The sequence below is a fragment of the Gallinula chloropus genome (assembly GCF_964237585.1).
Source record: "Gallinula chloropus genome assembly, chromosome: 4".
In the NCBI taxonomy this organism is placed as follows: Eukaryota; Metazoa; Chordata; class Aves; order Gruiformes; family Rallidae; genus Gallinula; species Gallinula chloropus.
In genome coordinates, this window is record NC_140088.1 from 58635519 (window position 1) to 58656546 (window position 21028).

General features: G+C 38.0%; 1 protein-coding gene across 2 annotated transcripts in view; it reads left to right on the top strand.

Moving 5' to 3' along the window:
• The window catches only part of GAB1 (GRB2 associated binding protein 1), a 99627-nt gene extending 79788 nt beyond the window's left edge, over positions 1–19839 (top strand). The window contains exons 7-11 of one of the 2 annotated variants that reach the window (XM_084262763.1): positions 11774–11863; positions 14182–14275; positions 14626–14749; positions 17605–17727; positions 17981–19839. In XM_084262763.1, the coding sequence (XP_084118889.1) occupies positions 11774–11863; positions 14182–14275; positions 14626–14749; positions 17605–17727; positions 17981–18139 (590 nt within the window). In that variant the 3' untranslated portion in view covers positions 18140–19839. The remainder of the gene's footprint in view (positions 1–11773; positions 11864–14181; positions 14276–14625; positions 14750–17604; positions 17728–17980) is intronic. The other variant, XM_084262764.1, reaches the window with a different exon arrangement.
• Positions 19840–21028: the final 1189 nt, after the last annotated feature.

Here is a 21028-nt window from a genome sequence, read left to right on the forward strand (position 1 = left end):
AAAATAACTAATTTAACTGTATTAGGTATTTGCTTTTGATGTGAACTTTGTTAGAAGAAATTAATTGTTACAAGAAGAGTTGTATACTGTTCTGCTTTAGTGCTATTCAAAGTATGTGATGCTCTTACAAATTCTTACATAGAACAATCCTTACGATTGCGTTCAAATGAAGGAAGAAATAGAGTGAAGAAATGGTATTTACTACTAAATAAGTAATGTTAAGTCCTCATTTCAGTCTGCAAAAGCATGGAAAAATCACTTGATGTTGGGGCTGCTTAATGTTTAAGTGGTAGTGGCCACATGAGGCAGTCGCAGGAAGATGTTCAACATATGTGGGCTGTGAGATTACCATATGTATCTTCCTTGGGATCCAAATGAGAGGAGGGAACTGCTGATTCAGGCCAGCTCTTAAGATATGTTTCCTTTATCACAGCAGCTGGGTGCAATGCTTATATTAAAATTTGTATGGACTGTAGTAGATTAAAATTTCCTTGCCTTTAAAAAGTGTGGTAGCCTAAAGTCATAAAGCAAAAGGAAAAGTAGCTTCATGTGTTAATATTTTAAACTGCCAGTTGTGTGGAAGATGACTGATAAGAGTCTGAGGAAGCTGCCATAACTTTAAATGACAAAATTTGAAAAAAAAAAAAGACGCCTTCAAAGGTATCCTAAAAAACTAATCTCTTGAATATGGTGCTTACTGAGCATACTTTTCCTTAAGATAAGGATTATTTAGGTGATTGATGTTCTTAAGACGCAAAGATGATACTTTTGTGATATGTCTGTAGGAGATACTTGTACAGAGAATCATTAATAAATATCTTAGACTGTTTTATCAGACATCCTATCAGAAATACAGATAACAGTTTAAGGAACTTATTTCCCTACCATGCAGTTTTTCAGACAACAAAACTAACATTTTTGTAGAATAGGAACTGAAGAACATTACATCAAATGTGGGCGTGATTTTGTCTTTGATCAAGCCCTGTTTTAAAAACTTTGTGCTTGAAAAATTGGTATTTACATTGAGAATAGCAGACTTCATTTCGGGGAAAACACTGTCATACTCAGAGGATACAGATTAATCACTTAATGCTTAAATTAGTATTTTTAACACTAACTGAAAACAGCCTGTAATTAAATGAAGTAGATAATATCATGACATAGACAATCTCAGTATGAAATAGGAAGTACCACATTTCATTCTGGCTGTCCATCTTTAGAAAATGAGGCATAGCCTTTTTCAAGGTCTTGTCTCTTGTTTCTAATTGTTTTTCTCTGTTACCAGACAGTAGTTTTGTTTAGTTTAGTTCTTAAGAAACACTGGACAGGAACAGATTGATGGAAGCTGATGCTGGAAAATATTCTCAAAATAAACACTGAAATGCTTGAAAATATTTCCACTGACTGGCCAGTTTGTGTATTTTACTATAAAATGTTTGGCCTTCAAAAGTAGTAAATTTCAATGTTGAACAGCTTTTCACTTTTGCTGTTGGCAGGGCAGAGCAGTTGCACAGATGTCTGCTGGGGCAGCATTGCTGCTCTTGCATCAATCTTCTTGAAACCAAAATAGTGGTTTGCATTCTAGAAGTGCTGTGTAACTCTCCTGCTTTGCTCTCATCCTCAAATACTTTACCCAGTGAACACCAGGGAAAAGATTTCTAGAGGTACCAACATAGCTCTTTAATTAGTGTAGAGTGATGGGCTGTTTTTTTCTATAGACTTTTAAATGCTGTTATCACTGTAAAGCAATATGATTATTTAATATAATTTAGAAGATAATGTAATTTTCAAGTAAAACTGCCCCTAAAAGTAAATATTTTATAGTAAATGCTTAGGGGCTGAAGATCTTGACCTACCAAGAATTGTGGTGGTCAGTCACTGAGGGTTTTACGTTACACGCACATATGCTGGCTCACTCAAATTTTAAGTGTACTATTGCGGATCTTCCACTGTTGAGAAGAGCCAATATGGTGACACATCAGGATGGTAATGTATTTCCATTTCAGTAGTTGAGCTCTCCAGAAATACCTTTGGGAAAATAAAATTGCAATTCCTTTTGAAATAAAATAGGATGAAACTCCTGGCTTAGTGGACCCTTACCCAAGGAAAATGAGTGTGCTTTTTCTACTGTATTACTTTCTCAGCTTCCGTTTTCTTGTAGCAACTTCTGTTATCAGGTGGCTTTCTGCTTATATGTGTGCTACAAATGTCTTCTACAAATCAGGGCATAGAAGTTATCAAAGTGGCTGGTACGTTCAGTAAAACTTAGGCAGACATTGTGAGGGAAGAAATGGTTTGTATATTAGTTACCTTCTCGGTATTGCTCCTTTAAATTTTTGGGATTTCTTAAATATGCCACTTGTTCAAGAATTTTTGTTGAAGACCATTGCTGCTGCTCTAAGAGATGGTATTATGGCAGAGATTAGGTGTGTTGGTGATTAAGGCCTCCAGGTACAGTAGGGCCCATCTGATGTCCTGTCTGAAGAATCTGCTCTATCTTTAATTATTATCGATTACAGATTGCTGCAAAAATAGTGTTTACCCTGCCTCCAAGTAACAATTCCTGCTTGGTGGCTATCCTTGTTACTGAGAAATACCACCATCACCTTTCCTTGAACATTAGCTCTAGCTCAGAAATGTTTCTGTGTGGGCCAGGAAGTTGATTACATAAAGTGCTAAAAATGCATTTTACAAAGAAATAATGCCATGAAACTAGTATATAAAGAAAGAGTGCTCTGCTTTTTATTGTTGTGTATATGCTTAGCATCTCCTCTATTTTTCTTCAATTTGACAAAGGTAGGAAATGGAGGCCTCAGTGATGGCAGTCACCATTTGGGTTTTTTGTATAAAGCCTGCTCTCCCCTCTGTTGTTTGTGTTTTGTAAACCTGAGATGACAGATGAAGCACATACACAATTACTTCTGGTTCTGCTGTTTTTGAAGAATAATGTGTCAGGCAGCAAGAATCTGGCAATCTATCAGCAGCAGTGACTGTAATGTGCATGTCTTCACAGTTCTGATACACGCACCTGACATACGGTATCATTTATTAAATTGTTAAAATTCTCTAAATTTTAGGAATAGGTGATTATATGGAAGTAGTGATTGTGACAGAGGATTGAGTTAAGAAAAATCAATTACCTACACTTAGTTCACACATGTAATAGGTCTAAAATTCACTAAAGTACAGATATGTTCTTCTGAGGAGGGCACATAGGCAGCACTGCTGTGAGGGCATAGAGTGTTTCAGTCTTCCCTCCTGTAAGATACACTGGGCCAGGAGCCATGGTAAGCTATGAGACACCCTGTGTCTTTTTCCACTGGTGTCTAGAAGAGCTTTGTTTTAGAAAATGGACCAAAAAATAGTATTTTTTTTAAATACATATATAGCCTTGAGACTACGCTACATTTTCATGTAGTTTTATTTTTCTAGCTCAGTTGCATCTGTAAATGTAGGGAGCTTCCAGTACTTTTTGCAAGTCTTGAAAGAAATTTCAAAACACAGTGTTGGTTTCCTGCCCCAATAACTCTGAATCGAAGTGCTTTACTATTTCTTTATAGAGAACTATAACAAAAGGTAAGTGATACGTTGCTTGGGACAAAATGGAGAGTGTTTGGCTAGGTGCTTTTCTGCATTCACCTATGATTCAATGACAAAAATAATCTCTTTAACTTGTTTTTTCAGGGTGTTGCTTCTACTATTATAAAGAACCGCTATCTATGATTTTATATTTTTGCTTTTTGGCTGCTTTAGCTTGCCACAGTTGCATGTAGTCATGATGCTAAATTAAAAGCATAGTTGCTTGCAAAAGGCTCCAAGAAGAAATACTGCTTCCATCCATGCAGTTGGGGCTTATTCTTTGAATTGTTCTAAGACTGCAACAGAGAGATTCTGTAACATTTTCTTTGACAATTGCATGTTCCTTCCTCATAATACCATTTATCCAATAAGAAGTAGTGGAATTAAAGGTGCCTAAATGTGGTGAGGTGAAGACTCCCTAGACTGCTAAGGCAGCAAAACCCAGCCAGGTTCTCTTCTGCTCTCCACCTCATACTTTCCCTGGGGCTCTATATAATATGTGGAAAAGATTGTGATATGAGATGGTGGATTGTGTGATCTCCATCCTGCTGATGGCTTACAGGTCAGTAGTGAAGATTTTGCTGCTCCAGAAAGAGCGACTCTTGTGTAGTAAGGCAGGTGGCTGTGCTGGCTGTCCATGACAAGATTTTAAGGCCTGACAGAGGTCTGTGAGTCTATATGATCTTACCTTCAGTACAAGATAAGCCAGAGATCAAGGAAAATGAGTGGTCCAGGGCAGGGAAAAAAAAAAAAAAAAGATGTGAAATGTATTTTTTGTGGGTCAGGAGGCAGCATTTGAGAGATGGAGCTATCTCTGTGCATTTTATTTACCCCCTCCTGCCCCATGATTTATTTCCAGTGGCAGGGAGGAGAGGGTTGTGATCCTAAAGCAAGACTTTAAGACCAAACCACCCCCAGAGAAGATATATTTTTTTTAAAAACAACTTGTGTAGGAGCTGACCGGAAGGACTCTGTATAGCTATGTAGCATTTAGTGTGTGTGTGTACGTCTCATCCATAAAGTTCAAAGCTCTTAACTCTGTGCTTGCTGTCTTGACTGACAAAACATAGTTTTTCAGTATCTGAGTCAAATGGCTAAGTCAGTGATGGAATTGGTGATGGTGAAATTCTGTTCTTCAAGTTTGGGTCTGATGCTTACTTAGTGAAACTTGGTGACCTCTCTTTTCTGAGTGGCAGCATATCAGTGTACTAAAGTGCACTTTTTAAGGATCTGAAAAGAAATACATGATGTGTGGGCATGTATCTGAATTAACAATTCATGATCGTGAATGTTTAAGAAAAAAAATTAAATCATTCTGGTCCCCATGGAACCCGCTGTGAAGCTTCTGGATCACTGGTGTAGTCACTTCTTGTAGTGTAGTATGATGCTGTAAAAATCCCAAGCAAAGTAGGTAGTTGTTAAGGAAATTAAGAACCCTCATTAATCATGAAGTTATAAATAGCCTAGTGAAGAGAGTCCTTATTAAAAATTTACATGGCCAACTCAGACACTCAAACAATGTGAACATATTGCACATCCTGATATAACAGGAGCACCGCACCATCCTGAAATAAAACTTCAGAGAAACTGTTAAGGCATTAGTGATGACAGAAGCTAACACTTCTTTAAAAATAATAATAACGATTGAAAGTTGGCAACACTACAGTGTTCTGCACTATCCTGATTGTCTTCCATATTCTTAAATAAAGGATCACTCATCTTCTCAGGCTTTAGGTCATGTAGGCATTCAAAAATTGTGAATGTTGATTTTTAATCAACAGCAAGAACTGAACTGTACATCTGTGGAAAAAGCAGCTGTAATTTTCATGATTACTTTTCTGAGCAGAAGTCCTGTTCATCTTGGTTTTGAGAAATCTATGCATTTCATCCTTCCATTTACTCTTGTAACTTGTACCTCCTGCTTGTTCCATTTAGGAAATTTTTAACAAAAAAGATTTTGGGGAATGTTTCAGTGCTTCCTCAGACTTCTTAAAGCAGGCTGAATACAATTTTTTCTTCTTTTTTCCCTCCACAAGCTCCAAAGACTTCGTTTAGCTGAAAATTGCACTTCCTCTGGGGCTGTTCTAAATTACTTCTACTAAGCTAGTTTTTACTTAATAGCTTTAGAAGAAATTTATATAGCTCCTTGCTACAATATACTGGTCCTTAATTCGCAGCTGTGATTTGTCTTACAAAACTTTGAAACAACAAATAATTTCAAGTAAAGCTTTCATTTGGATGGCTGCATCACAGCTGCAAAGGAAGCTATAGTTTACTAGATATAATGTATTTTTTTAAAACTTAAACATATGAGTTTTTCTGAAGACAAACTGCAAGACTTGCTCTGATACTAGCAGTAGAGATGGTAGTGTGGAACTCAAAAGATATAGGGAGAGCAAGAAAAGGAGAACACAGGTAATAACGCCCTGTATTTTCTTCTCTCCACATGATTTTTCTTTTCTTCACTATATGCTTAATGGCTTTTTAGGCAAGCATAATTTATATATATATATATATATATAAAAATATATATATATGATACCCCATTGGCTCTTTTATAGACTTAATGTTAGGCTTGATTTTTCTAGTGAGCAAGTTAAACTGGTTTTTTTGGTGTTTGGTTTTTAAAACAGGAAACCAATCTCAAGTAGTATCCCTTGAACTTCATGAATTCCAGTGCAGCTCTAAACTACTAATCAATAATCACTCCAGAACACTGTACTTTGATCTTAAAACACTCTACTATTGAATGCTTTTAGTTCATCGTGCTTTGGGGGCTTTTTAAATAGAGACATGCAGAGTTACTTGCAAATTAGAGCAGTCAAATAGTATTTAGATGATTAATAGCTTTGGTATTCTCTGAATAGTTTTATGGCATTTGGCAAATATTTTATGAATACCAGTGAACCTTAGCTGTCAGATGCAGTTGGTCGTCATTATAATCAGGGTTTTTTTTCCCCAACTCATTCTTAATTTCTGGAGCATTCAAAGTACCAGTGCTATAAGGGAAGTTATTTTGAGATGATAAAGATGTCTAAGAACATCTCTTTAGATGGCTGCTTTTTATATTACATAATAGTGGAAGAATAAATTTATTTCATTTTGGTTTTACTGTCCTGAAAAAGCTGTAGTTATCACCATCCATGTGATAACACTGACCAGAACTAAGCCTGTTGTTGGTATTCCCATTTGTTGTTGGATACTAGTATGGAAATGGATAGGAATGTTGTATAACTAAATACATGTTTCTAATTAGTAGTACCTTGGCAGGAAATAGTCTTAATAAAAACAGAGATGAAAAAGCAAATTCAGGATATTTGTAGAGCTCTGTGCTGAAGGCCATGTACTCAGGAATCAGAGCTTACTGAGGTGAGGAAGAGAAGGAAAGGGGGGGAGGTTATTCCGCAGAACTGAAAACCAAGTAATAAACCCTGTGGGGATTAAGACCATGAGCTTCAGCCCTGTTTTTTTAAGGGAAAATCTCCAGTTATTCTGAGTACTGGAATTCTTGGATTGTGGTGCAAATTTCAGTTTCCTCTAATTGCAGAGAAAAGGGGGAAGATAGGTAATTTTTAATGGAAAAAGGAAACTGCTGTTGGTTATGTGTATCTGAAAGTACCCTTGTGGATGCAAGGCACTTACCTGGCTGGTGTTGCGTCTTGCTTCCCCCCCCCCCCTCCTATTCCAAGTAGAGCATTGCTATAGCATTCCTACGTCTGATCTCCTTGTCTCATAAGGATTAGTCCTGTTGGCCCGGAAACAGTATTAACAGATCATGCATTTCTTAAATTTTATGTCACATTAATAGGTTTACTTTAAAATTTTAAGCCCTGAATAGGTACTTAAATAGTGTTAGCCTCTTTTGTGAGGATGTTTGTAATTTCCTGACTTAAAATCCCTTGTCAGCAAGCCATGGAGCAAGCAGTCAGTCAGAAAAGAAGCGTTCTTAACAGAAATCTTGTTTAGTACTAGTGTTTCAAGGCAGTAGCCAGAAAACAAATGAGGCTCTTCAGTCAGTGGCTTACGTCCTCAAAACCAAAAATGCTAGGACCCACCTACTCTGTCGGAATTTGCTGCAGTGGGGTACCCTTCCCCCTCCCTCCCCCCCAACATTGTTTTCCAAGTGTTTTCTGTAAAACAAGAAGAGAGACTACAATAACCTATGGAAAAACCAAAAGGTTTTATTTGAAACAAAACCAAACATGTGAAACAGACTCTTCTGATGACTTCTCAGACAAAGGCAGCATTGACACACACCAAAATGCCAGGAGCAGAATTCATGCTGTCTGAGTGCACTCTAACGCTAGATCCATAATCGCATGTTCTGCCTGGCAGTTTTTACAAGCAGCCATTTGTTAGAAAAATAGACTTCATTAGTGATTTTTCAGCTCAGAGTGCCCTTGCACTGTATTTGTCTGACAGAATGTGCAGAAGCTGAGCTTCTCCTGGCTGTAGCGCTTTGCATTTCACAGGTGGTGACTTGACTTAACAATGAAAACATCTAATTTTCACTTCTTGTTTGGTTGGTTTCACTTGCCACAATTTCTGTGGTTTGTTTTTTGCCCTCTGTAGGTTTGCATCCAGTGGTGTTGCAACACAATTTATTTCCTTTTCAGTAATAAATAAGTTTTTAAAACTTCTCTTAACCAGATTTCTCTTTCCCAGAATAGCCATGTAAGTTAAAAGTGTTCTCTTACATGAATGCCTAAACATTAGAGGAGGCAAATGTGGATTTGTGGGCCTAAACTATGGCAGAAGTGTCCCTTGGTGTTCTTGACATTGAAAGATGCTGTATGGAGCCAGGCTCTCCAGAGAACTACTGTCCTTCCCCCTTAGCTAAGCTGGTTTGAAAACAGCCCTATGGCACTTATCTGTAGTGATTATTTCTGAATAAAATAGACACTTGTTGCATGGCTGTGAGGCACTTTGTCAGCTGTATTATATTCAGCTAGGATGTGCTCTCGGAGAAAATTAGTGAGGTTACTTGGGAGCAGCACTGAGACTTTAAGTCACGGTACGTAAGAGATGAAATTCTAAAAAACACGTACTGCCATTAACAGATCTGGCCTAAGATAGTGACAGAACTGCCAATTTTTAGGTAAAGAATGGCACTCTCAAACTTTCTGATGATTTATTTAAAGCATGGATTGTGAGGGAGTAAGGGATATTGTTGAATGCTTTCTGCACACAAATTTGTGTTACTTTATCTTCTTAAACAGGTAAAAGTGTGGTGGAGGAATTCTGCCGTACGTACAGACACAAATAAGTAATCTCTGTTTTCTGATTGTGATCCCCCCTCCCCTTTACCTAGTGTGGGGTTTTGTTCTTTTGCACAGTATAAGCTGCTCAGCAGGATTATGCCCTTTGCTTTTCATTTTGGGGGGTGGGGGAGGACATGGACACACCAATGCTGCACGAACATTTTAGTTCTCTGTGACATATTATTAAACTAGAGGAATGGCGTTATCCTGGCTGGTTGGTAGCAGCAAGCTGTTCTGCCACCAAATTTTTTTAGGCTGCACAGTCTTTCAGCAGCAAGAGATGAAAGCTCAGTGCATTTATTTTGTGCTGGAACATTTTGTATGTTCTTGTCTGGTGCAGAAAGAAAAGTATTATAGGGACCTGTACTTATATTGCTCTCCTCTAAGGCTTAGAATGGTTTATAAATGCCAAATTAAGTATGAGGCAGGTGATTACATAATATCCCCGTTTGTGAAGCAGGGATGATCATAGTTCAGGAAGGTTAGCTGCACGAGACCATGTTAGCATCCTTAACAAAAGCAGAAATAATGAGTCACAGAACTGTGTTCCTTGTGCTTCTTTTCTGTACTATAGGTTTTAGGCACTTCAACTTGTGTTTGGCTATTAGAGCACAGGGACTCTAAAGTACATAGTGGTTAAATAATTTCATTAACCCTGTTACCTCTGCTAGATTTCTTACTGCACTTAAAATCTGTGCTTTTATGTCAGTGCATCAATTGGTATTTTAAATGGGGGTGTATTGAGCCAAATTTCTTTTAAAACCAATTAGAAAACTGTGGAACACAAAGCCAAAATGATTAGGTAATCATATTCAGCATTAAATAGCTCTTAATAAAAGGTGCTTGAATTTGGACTTCTGCATTTGTTCAATCAATGTTAAGCTCTCTCTTTTTATATCAGCAAGTTTTTATCAGAGAGTTGTAGGCAAGATACTTAAGGACATCGAATCAGATCAGAATGAACTATGCCAACATGCTGAGTCATGCTTTTGCCTTAGCTCTAGTCAAGAGCGTACTTGATGGGAATGCTTTGTGTGCCACTTTACAATCTGGGGCTTTGGTCAGCATTGCCCAACTGCTTGGCCTTTTCATCACTGGCACTTGGACCTGTTTAAGGGAGCATCCGACTTTGAGATCAAAAAAGAGCTGTCTGTGTGAAAAGCATTTTGTGTCCTTTTTTAGGAAGCTTCTATGCAGAACTACTAGTAAGTACTTACTTGCATGGGCTCTCAGAAGCACGGTGTAAAAGTTAAGATACCCTTACAAAACCTTTCTGTTTACCTTTCTTGTTGTTACTTGATTATTCCCAATACTTCAGTGATAACAGTAATAGAGCACTTCATATGCAAAACCCTTGGGGTAGAGATTTGCAAACTTCTGGTGTTTGTTGCCAAGTTTATTTTTTACAAAGCATTCTCACTCACTGCTAGTAGTACCAGCGCACATCTGAGTCTGCCAGTCCTTTTCCATTTTGTGCTGTAGGGCAACTTTCTATACATAATCAGACTTCATTTGGTTTATTGTAAAGATTTACCTTTCCTATGGCTTCTCGGTGTACTATGTGAAGACACCTTTTCTCATATTAGAACACTTTGTCAGATAGACTTCCGTGAAAGGGTTGTTACGCGTTATTGATGGTGTTTATTTAAAATAGCTAGTATGACCTGAAACACTCAGGGAGTTTGGTCATATTGGCTAAAAGCTACTTTGAGAGAGGGGTTGTATTAATGCTTGCAGGGAGCTTGTTGACCCTGGCATTTTACTAGGTTTGTACTCCTCACCTTGTTACCAGACTCATCTGAAGTGTCACGTTGTGTGATAACGCCACACTGGGGAATGTTATGCTAGCATGGTAGTGTATGATAGCATAACGTATTGGGACATTATGAGTGCATCTACTGGACTTCACCACCTACAACTACCTGAAGGGAGGTTGTAGAGAGGTGGGCAATGGTCTCTTCAGCCAGGCGACAGGAGATAGGACAAGGGGAAATGGCATGAAGCTGTGCCAGGGCAGGTTTAGATTGGATATTAGAAAAAAAAAATTTACTGAAAGAGTTGTCAGGGCCTGGAACAGGCTGCCCAGGGAGGTGGTTGAGTCACCTTCCCTGGATGTGTTCAAAAAAAGGGTTGATGAGGTACTTAGGGATATGGTTTAGCTTAGGATGGAAATGGTTGGACTTGATGATCTTCAAAGGTCTTTTCCAACCTTGTGATTGTGATTCTGTGACTTATATATAGGTATAAGCAATTGTTTAGAGAATTTTATGACAGGGTCATTTGTGGTGGAGGTTGGGTTGTGCTTTGTTGCCTGGACAATGCCCAGGCTGGGAGCTTGGTGAGAAAGTCCTCTGCTATCTGCAAGGTCAGAGATGTGTTTTTGGTACAGACAGATACAGGCCTCTGGGAAACAATTTTAACAAATACAATGTGGAAAAAGATTACTGGGGTTTCTCAAGTGGGAAATGCATAGTGGATAGGAGACCTTCACAGAGTATCACTATTTCCAAAGAAATACTGTGACTAAGGAGGGTTTATTTTCTTTGAGAGTATCTCAACTTCTATCTGAAACATGGCTGTTCTCCTCTCATGCTAGGTATTCCTAAAATACGGATTTTTTTTTTTTTTATATAGTGCAACTTGAAACCAGTTAATAGTGATGATCAGCTGTGGTATTTGTTGATGCACTTTTTAGCCTTTTTGTACACCTTTTATGCTTGCCTCCAACCAATTACTTGCATGCAGTGTTTTCTTTGTTTCTGGTTTGGTGCTTAAGCCTTTAGTGTGAGACCTAGCTAGACTGTAAAATCCTTCAGCAGCTTGCTTATGCTTGTGGCAATAACCTTTCTGCAGGGGGTTGTGCTGTTTATTTACAAAATTCCATTTTCCAGTTACAAATAGAATATTAAGAGAGTCTTCTTTTTACCAATTAGGTCAAAGTCCTAAAATTTTAAGACCTAAACCACATGGTTTAGAGCGAACTGATTCACAAACCATAGGTGACTTTACTACAAGAAGAAAGGGTATGTACTTTAGTGCTGTATGTATATGGAGCTTTATAAAAATAAGTAAAACAAAATAAGAAACCTGTTATTCTAGAACTATTTTTGTATATAAGCCTTTTTACTTCTATTGTAATCTAAGATCATAGATGCATTTTCATTGCTAAGCAAAAAGTTTCCCATATAAGAAATTAAGGTCTTCCTGGCTTAAACAGTGTAAGGAAACACTCCTTTACTTAAACGTGGATGTTCTGATCTCTTAAGTTTTAGCTGCTTATATTTTGGATTTATTTTTTTCTGTTTAGAAGCAAGTATATATGACTTCACATTTAAGTGGCTTGTAACTACTTTTGTTAGGCGATAACCTGAAATCAGTTTACCCAAGTCTCCCGCTGTTGGCTAAACACTGAAATAAAGCAAAATAATGATCCTATGAACCCTTACTAGTACAGAGACTGATTTATGCATCTTAATGAGCACTGTAATTAGTCTGATGGGCTTTATTGAAGTTGCTGAGTTGTTCTAGTCACAAAAAGTAGAGGAGATGACAAATAATGTTAAAAGTCTTAGAGAAGTGTCACTGATTGTAGAATCATAGAATCTTCAAGGTTGAAAACAACCTCTCAGATGCTCAGGTCCAACCGTCAACCCAGCACCACCATATCTACTAAATCATGTGCTGAAGTGGCAATGTCTGCATGCTTTTTGAACACCTCCAGGGATGGTGACCACCACCTCTCTGGGCAGCCCATCATTACATTTCATTGTTAAAGCCCATTGAAACTCAATGACATATTCCTGCCGTTCCCAGTGAGACAAAGTACTCGCTCTCTGCTGGAGTGGTCCCTTGTTTACTGATTACACCTGGACTTGTGCCAAGCTGGTCATTTTTCTCACTCAAGCTTTAGTATCATCTTGCCTACATCAAGCTTGGTTCTGCCGCTCTTCTCTCCTATAACAATGTATATTATGGTTGGACTTGATCTTCAAAGGTCTCTTCCAACCTTGTGATTCTTGTGATATTGAGATAGAAGAGGAATGACAACTCATCTGAGTCTGTGGTGACAGCTTTTTGTAAGCAAGCGAGTTAAAGTGGCAGAATTACTGGAGTAGGCTTGATGCTTTGAGTGTGTAGCTATGACTTCTTAACAGAGAAAAGGAGAAAAATGTTTGGGATACTAAAGACTGATACATATCCAGAAGATTTGAATAAAGAGTCCTTATGTTCAATATATGGTAGCTGACTCAATCTGAAGAGTCAGCATAATGAAAATAGGAGTACAGTTTTGCTTTCTCCTTGTGAGACAACTGCGCTGATGAAGCAACTCTTCTGTTCAGTTCCTCATGTGGTCTCTTATGACAGCTCTTTCTCCACATGAACCAGTGCTACATGCCTGACACTTGATCTTGGTAAACCTGTTAAGAGACAGACAACTGATGGGGGTGAGGAGAGTAAAGGGTGTTACTATAATGGTATTGTATTTTATTTTCTAAAAAACAGCTTTAGGATGGGAGAAGTTAGGATTCAAACTGTGGCAGCAATTTGTATGTCATTTATTTTCTTTCCCACAAGTCCTATGATAGAATAGATGATACTTTTTTTTTCCCTCTTAACATTTAGGAGTGGTGAAGTGTACAGGCTGGAGGGAGGGATGATGCATTTCTCACTAATACTCTATTTGTGGTTCTGTTATGAAAATGGCATTTAAAAATGGCACATCTTTTAGCTGTCATTAGTGGCACAAACACATTGCTACTCTGCTCATCTGTTGATAACCACTGAAGCAAGCCAAGCATCTCTTGGAACTGAAGCTGGGTTTTGGCTCATCTCTTACATTTGCAAACTTAGACTAAGCTGCAGATTCTGCCCACGCATTGAGCTGTGAAACCTCATCAGTACAGGCAGAGTTTGCATAATAACAACTCTTCAGGAGCCAAGAAAAGTACCCAAAGTTGGGTCTGCTGGCAGTTAAAGCTGAAACAATCCATCAACCCTATCCTGGGCTTGTCATTTCAACAAGTCATCATGGGACAAAGTAAAGACCAAGCATGATGGTGCCATTTTCAGAGTCTCTTTTCAAAACAGAGTTACTGCATACATCTTACTAAATTCTTAAATTGTGGGGGTTTTCCTATTGAAGTTGCTTTTCAGTGTCTGAAAAGATTAAAAATGTAAGTTAATATATCATGGTTTGCAGACAACTGAGCGGTATCTCCTTTTCCTAACTAGTGTTTACTTTTTAAAAAATAGCATGGTTTTATTTAGGCTTTAAAAAAACTAGTAATATAAGTTTCTCTAGGAATGTTCTGTTCTTTAAGATTATCTGTTTCTTATATAGCAAAACCAGCTCCACTAGAAATAAAGCCTCTGCCTGAATGGGAGGAATTACAAGCCCCAGTTAGATCTCCTATCACCAGAAGCTTTGCACGAGAGTAAGTGTCTCAGCTTTTTGTCATTCATATTATTTTCATTGACTAGAGTGTTAATAAATGTGTACATCTGTGTTATATTTTTAGCCTGTGTAATATGAGTTGAGGCTTCCTTTGGAAGTATGTGTATATATGTGTGTGTGTGTATATGAACATAAGCCTTAAAATGAAGTGTGCCCATGTGAATTTTTATCTTGTAATATTAAATATGAGGGACTGTGTATAATCAAAAAATGTGACACTCTCGTAAACTTGAATGAGAATTTCAGCTCTAATATGCTTATTTTTGTTGTTTACCAGGAGGTTTAAGATATTCGAGATGTATTGTTTGTAAAATAATTCCTGGTAATTAGCTCCTCCAGGTTTCCCATGTCTCCCAGACCGGATTCAGTTCATAGCACAACTTCCAGCAGTGACTCGCACGACAGTGAAGAGAATTATGTATCCATGAATCCAAATCAGTCCACTGAAGACCCAGTATGTAAAATCTACGTCTTAACTACTCTCTTCCTGTGCAGTCCTTACTTTTAAATCATGCAAACACAAATCCTTCCACTCAACATCACTCCCTTTATACTTCTAGATCAAAATAATAATAAAAAAAATTTCATAGAAAAACTGTAATTTTGGTAGGATTTCACTGAGGAAGTTAAGAGCGTAACCATATATAAAAAGAATGGTTAGTATACATATCTATTGCATAAAACAGTTCAATACACAGCTTCTTTTTCCTCCTCTCTAGAAACTGTCTCCTCTTTCTAATTGCTTGTCCTGGGCTATGCACCAGTTCAGTATTATGGCATCAAGGGAAAATCACTGTCTTGGAACCCCTGAGACATGCTTAAAACCCTTTTATTAAAAAGGACATCTTCTAAGAAATGTAGAAGGAATGGGGGGGGAGGATTGATATTTGTTGTTTTCGTTCTATAAAAACTGTGTGTGTACTTTTATTAGACTTCTTTCAAAAAAAAAAGAGGATAGAAGGGGTCTTTGTGTATTGAATATCTGTATTTTTTCCCCTTGGGGCAGAATTTTCTCAGATAATACAATTTCAGATACTTGGTTTGCAGTGCAATAGGAGAAGAGATGTTAGGAAAAGTTAATGATGGGGCAGGAAAGAAAGAAAATGAAGAACCAATAATTGTATTTCAGACTAAGAGAGTAGCAGTAGACCTAGGCATAAACTAAAATGTGGTCCAGAATACTCCTAAAGCACTGGAGGAAAACATGGATGAGCTCAGCTCTTTGTTCAGTATAGTCCAACGCGTTCACTTTCATGGCTCGAGTTTTTGGTAGGCAATACAGCAACGTCTGCAAAGCCTTATGAAAGACCTTTGGAGAGTGCCTGTGTAGCACCTTTTTTTGTTGTTTGTCTGTGTCCTTATATGGCATGTGCTAGCCCCTTTCACTACACCCTGGACTCTCCTCCTCTCCCAGTGCTGCTTGCTCCCCCATCCCCTGCTGCTCTGGATACCTTACCTCAGCTCCTCCACCCTCCCTGTCCTCCAGCTCGCCATTGCTGCCTCTCAGGTCCCCCTGAGCCCCTTCTGCCAATTTCTCTGCGGCAGTGCTGACCCAGTGCAAGCTCATGAGCCCGCAGAGCATCCTGGCCTGCGCCTTGTACCATGTCTGACCAGCTGGCAGCATGGGCACGCTTCCCAGGCGAAGCGCGCTTCAGCAGCGCGGAGCTGATGATGTAAAAATTTAGCCCCTCTCTTGCAAGAGGCGTTGGTAAGTAATCGGTAACGTCCCGTTTCACAGATGCCAGGAACATCCCACTTCACGCAGAGTTTTAGAATCGCCTGTGCCTGAGGCTTTCCCCTCAGCAGAATCGCAGTCCAAACTGGGGATTTCTGTTGATTCTTAAAAATCCCTTCTTCACGGGTTTAACGGCCGTGCCAAGACAGTATAATTAATATCACAGCTCAGGTGGCCTGTAATTAATATCTTCTGTTTGCTTGCACCGCTCATTCTTTAAGGTTGTTTTACAGATTTCCTTTCATTAATGTATCTTTAAAGTTTCTGTTTTCTAATGCATATGTTCTGCCTGTCTAGTTTATTTGAAATAACAGATTATTTTTCTTTGACGAGTAATAGCTTTTTAAATTTTATGCTGGAAACTTCAATACAGAACCTGATTTTTATATGTTAAATATGTAGAAGTTTGAGAGAATTTGGGCAACAGAAACCAACTTTGCCTCGGTTGTTTGTGTTTTTCCTTGTTACCACTTCATATTAAAGTAGTTGGATGGTACAAATATAATGGATGATTTCAATTTTAAAAGCCTGGCCCTTTAAGCTTTAATCCATAAAATATCTTATTTCCTAGAGAACCTGAATGTTTCCAGATATCTGAAGGCCTTTGTTTTAAAATGTGCCAACTACATAGACCTCTTGGAAATTTTTGTTTCAACTGCACCTTAGGAGTCCATACTTCTTCATCTTTTTCTGTCATCAGCTTGGAAGCATCTTGTTTGGACATGTCATACTTCTGTTTAATAAAATCCGCAATATTCTGCTTTTTCTTTCAAGTTGCTGTCAGCCTTATCCTTCTGTCTTTCCTTCTGCCTTCCTCTTCATTTTTTGCTGACTGCTGCCCTCTGTCTTCCTTTTTTTTCTTTATCTTTTAGAGAAGAGTCCTTCTATTGTACTGTTCCTATAACACCTGTTAAGAGGGAGGGATCAGGCTGGGAGAGGACAGAGGAGGTGAGGTTGTAAAAATCTGGGCTAATTGAAATTTAGGTATACACAATGCAACTTCAGTTCAGGCAGCCCTGTACGATTTTTCCAAAGTTATAATCTTTCCGTCTTACCAATTGAATAGTACTTTTTGATTTTCAGCTTAACCCTGATGGCTTTTGAAAGAAATGTTAAAAGTTTCATTTGAAGTTTTGCCACTCATGTAAGGCTGAAATTCTTTTAAGGTGTTTAACAGCAATTTAAGGAAATAAAAAAAAGTTTGCAATGAAGTAATGCTAAATTTGAGATGTAACGACTTAATTTGAAAAAAACAAACCACATTCCATTCTTACCTCATGATATGAAAGGGACATCAGGTGGAAGGCACAGATTGGTTTGGTGGCCACCTTAAATTTGGTGGGGTTGGGGGGTTGGGTATTTTTCCCCTGTTGGCTTTCAACTCTGTCCCAGTTTTGTCTTAGAATATATGCCCTTGTTCAACAACGTCAATAAAATTTGCATGGCTTAACTGATTGCAAGAGCTCTCAGTTCTGTAACCTTCAATATTTTGGCAGTTTATAACAAGCATATTTCATAATGAGGACCATTAGCATCTATGTTTGTAGCTGAAGTTATTTACGTTATAATTTCAGAATTTGTTTGGAAGCAACAGTCTTGATGGAGGAAGCAGCCCTATGGTAAAACCAAAAGGAGACAAGCAAGTGGAATATTTAGACCTGGACCTAGATTCGGGAAAATCTACCCCACCTCGTAAGGTAAGCAAATCTGCAACTCTTGCATTTCTTCCATGGAGAGTTTAAATTTTTTGCACAAGTTGTTGCTGGGAAAGATGGAGCTTCCATCAAGATCATCTTAACTAGTCAGTCAAATGGCCAGCCTGGAGGGAGGGGCTATGTTGGACCTGTCAAAAGAAACCTGTGCTTGGTCTATATCTGTTTGGGGCATTTACATGCCTTTTTTGTTTATTTATTTAAACCTCTGTTTTTTGCTCTCCCTGGCCTTTCCCAGAAAAAGAGCAGTGGCTCGGGCAGCAGTGTGGCAGATGAAAGAGTTGATTACGTTGTGGTGGACCAGCAGAAAACACTAGCACTGAAGAGCACGCGAGAGGCATGGACTGATGGGAGGCAGTCTACAGAGTCTGAAACGCCTACGAAAAGCGTGAAATGAAAATGCTGCTTTTTCTTCAAAGAACAGAAAGGAGAGGATTTTGAAGAAGTACAGAACCGCGCTGTCAGTGTTGTTCGACTGTACAGTCAGTACCTGGTTCACTAGATAGGATGGAAGCCGAAGGACACTTTGAATGCATCAAAGGAATTTTAAGATCATAAGTTTGCTCTGTGGTCTTTGGAAAAATGGCAACCTGTATAATAACATGTAAAATAGTATTGCTTAGCTTTCAGAAAACCTTTTGTTCTGTAGTTAACACGTTTGTAGTATTACTATGTTTATGCACTTTTTCAGTTACAATGTTGGTTCAGGTATTCCCAGTTAGTGTCCCTTAATGCCTAATTCATCTGGAGAAATTTTTTTTTTCCTTACACTACTATACCTTACAACTCTAGGTTAATTAAGCTACATGTAGATACAGAAATTAATATTTGTTTTAACAACTTAAAATTGAGATTGCGGAAATACTTTCACAATTGAATAATCTACTTGAAATGCCAAGAGACGACCGTTAGTTACGTTCTTGTTTATATTTAATACACACAAGATTATTTGGAAGTCTACAGGTTACCTTCCTAACAAAAATCGCTGTGAGTTAATAATAATGAACTGTACTGGGTTTAGACCTACAATCCTGGCTCTTACGTTAGTTGTTAGTGGTGGAACTTCTATTGTATTTTATTAATGACAGTGTTCTGTGTTCAATGGGTGAAGATTCTGCAGGGTGGGATCTTACACTTTCAAGGACTGAATAATTAAATATCAAGTAAGCCTGCAAACCACTGATGGCATGCAGTAATATTGTGATCTCACACTTATTAACAAGAAATAACCTTTATATTATTTACAGAAGGTAGAGTATATAAATCAGGTACGTACCAAGCACTATTGTGCTAATACACTGATCAGGTTTAGACAATGAGCTTTAGTTTTGTACTATTTAGAAGTTCTAATGTCAGTTTTCAGTTCAAGATTAATGGGACAGTTTGACACTCACTGTTTGTAGTACTAGCAAAATACTGTGATTTTTGAATTAGACATTAATTCAAATGGAAATACTATGTTTTGACACCATAGTGCCCTTCTTATGATCTCTATTTTACTTTAATCTCCTGCTTGGCCTTATATTTAAATCCCTATGCAACTGATATTTTATATCTGTTTTTACAAATTAGATAATATACCTAAATGATCCCCTTGTAAACCACTTGTTGCTCTTTCCTGGTACAGGATTTTAAGCTCTGTATACTGTGATCCTTTATTTTACTATGCCAGTTCCAAATAATAATCTGCCTTGGTTTAGAAACAATTTTTGTTATTTGGATGAAGATAGAGTTCTTTAAATACGTGAATGAGTTAGGTCTAGATAGAGAACTTACTAACACTTTTTCTTTTTTACTCAAAGACCCTCAAGTAAGCAGTTGGTTTTATTTTCCCACCCAGTTGTTTTATTTTGTCCCGATATTTAAAAGTTGAGCATAGAACTGTGTTGTCTTCTGGCATGTTTGCCTTAGTACTGTGCCTAATCTACCACTGGTTGTTCTCTCCCCTCACAGCCACAATCCTACAGTATGTAAATTATCTTATTCTTAACAAGGGTTCTTTTTAAATTAGTAATATTTTGATGCTTTGAATGTTCATTTAAAAAAGAAACTAAACACGATGCATTTTGAGGTGAATTTTAAATAAATCAAGTTGTTCAGTTTTGATGTGTAAACTCTCTCCTGTGAAACAACAAACTGACCTTAATGCGTCCATGAAGGTGCCTAGATACCCACCACACTTTTTCAAAATTAGTACCTCTCAAAAAAATGTGCAGCTGAAACAATTTTGTGTATCTAATTTAAAACCCTGCATCAAGCAGAATTCCCTGTCTTCTGGGAGCCAGAAGCAGTGATCTGAGCTGGGGGACCTTGGTGGCTCAATCAAAAGTAGTTCAGATCTGTAAAGAATTGTGGCACTCCACTCTGCTTCGACGCTCTTCCTATCGAATAATAAACTCTTCTTCACTGATGCTGCAGTTGAAGTGCTGGTGGGCATGGTAAGTACTGGGTAACTACTGCAATGATTGTTTTGTTCTAGAACCCTGGCTTTAAGCATTTTATTGGTGTAATGATGGCAGTATATCATCACTGCTGAGATGCCTGTAATTCATTCAGAGATGTGGTTATTATATGATCAATTAACTGTTTATCCTACATAATTGGTTTGGTGCTTGCTATTGGGGAGAAGAAACAAGCTGTGGATTCCTGCACTCGTGAGTGCACCCAAGGAGTAGGATGATCTTGGAATACCTCAAGCTTGCATTTTTGTAATCTCTCAATAGATGGGAGAATTTGAGCGAGAAGGTTTGGAAGGGCTGCTCATTGTTTGCCTATCCCTAATCATCTGTCCTTGAAACGTTTACCAACTAAGGAACTATGTATTATTTTTAAAACTCTTTGGATTTTTGTAATTAAGCGGTGATTCTTCTATTTAGATATCTATACTATTTTTTCAAATGTTGTCAGCATCTCTGATAGTAAAGCATAAATGCCTGAAAGAATCAGTTTCCTGGGCTGGCCTCTCTTCTTGTGAGCTAGTGATGCAAGGTGGTTTTGCACTTAGTTTGCTGTTATCCGTCTTTTGTTTACAGATTGAGTGTACTGTGTCTTCATTTTAAATTTGGCAATATTCAGAATGTTGTTGCAATTGAGAGTCCAGTCTTCATTTTTAAGTTTTTCCCATTCCTTTTGTTCAGGAAATCAGTTATTAGCCTGTACAGACAGTATAATGCTTTCTAAATATTAGTCCTAGAAAACACACCAAAAAACCCCTATAAAACTGCAGCGGGGCTTCATGGTGCAGGTCTGAGGTCTTGGTAGTCTCAGGGTGTGAATATTGAAATGG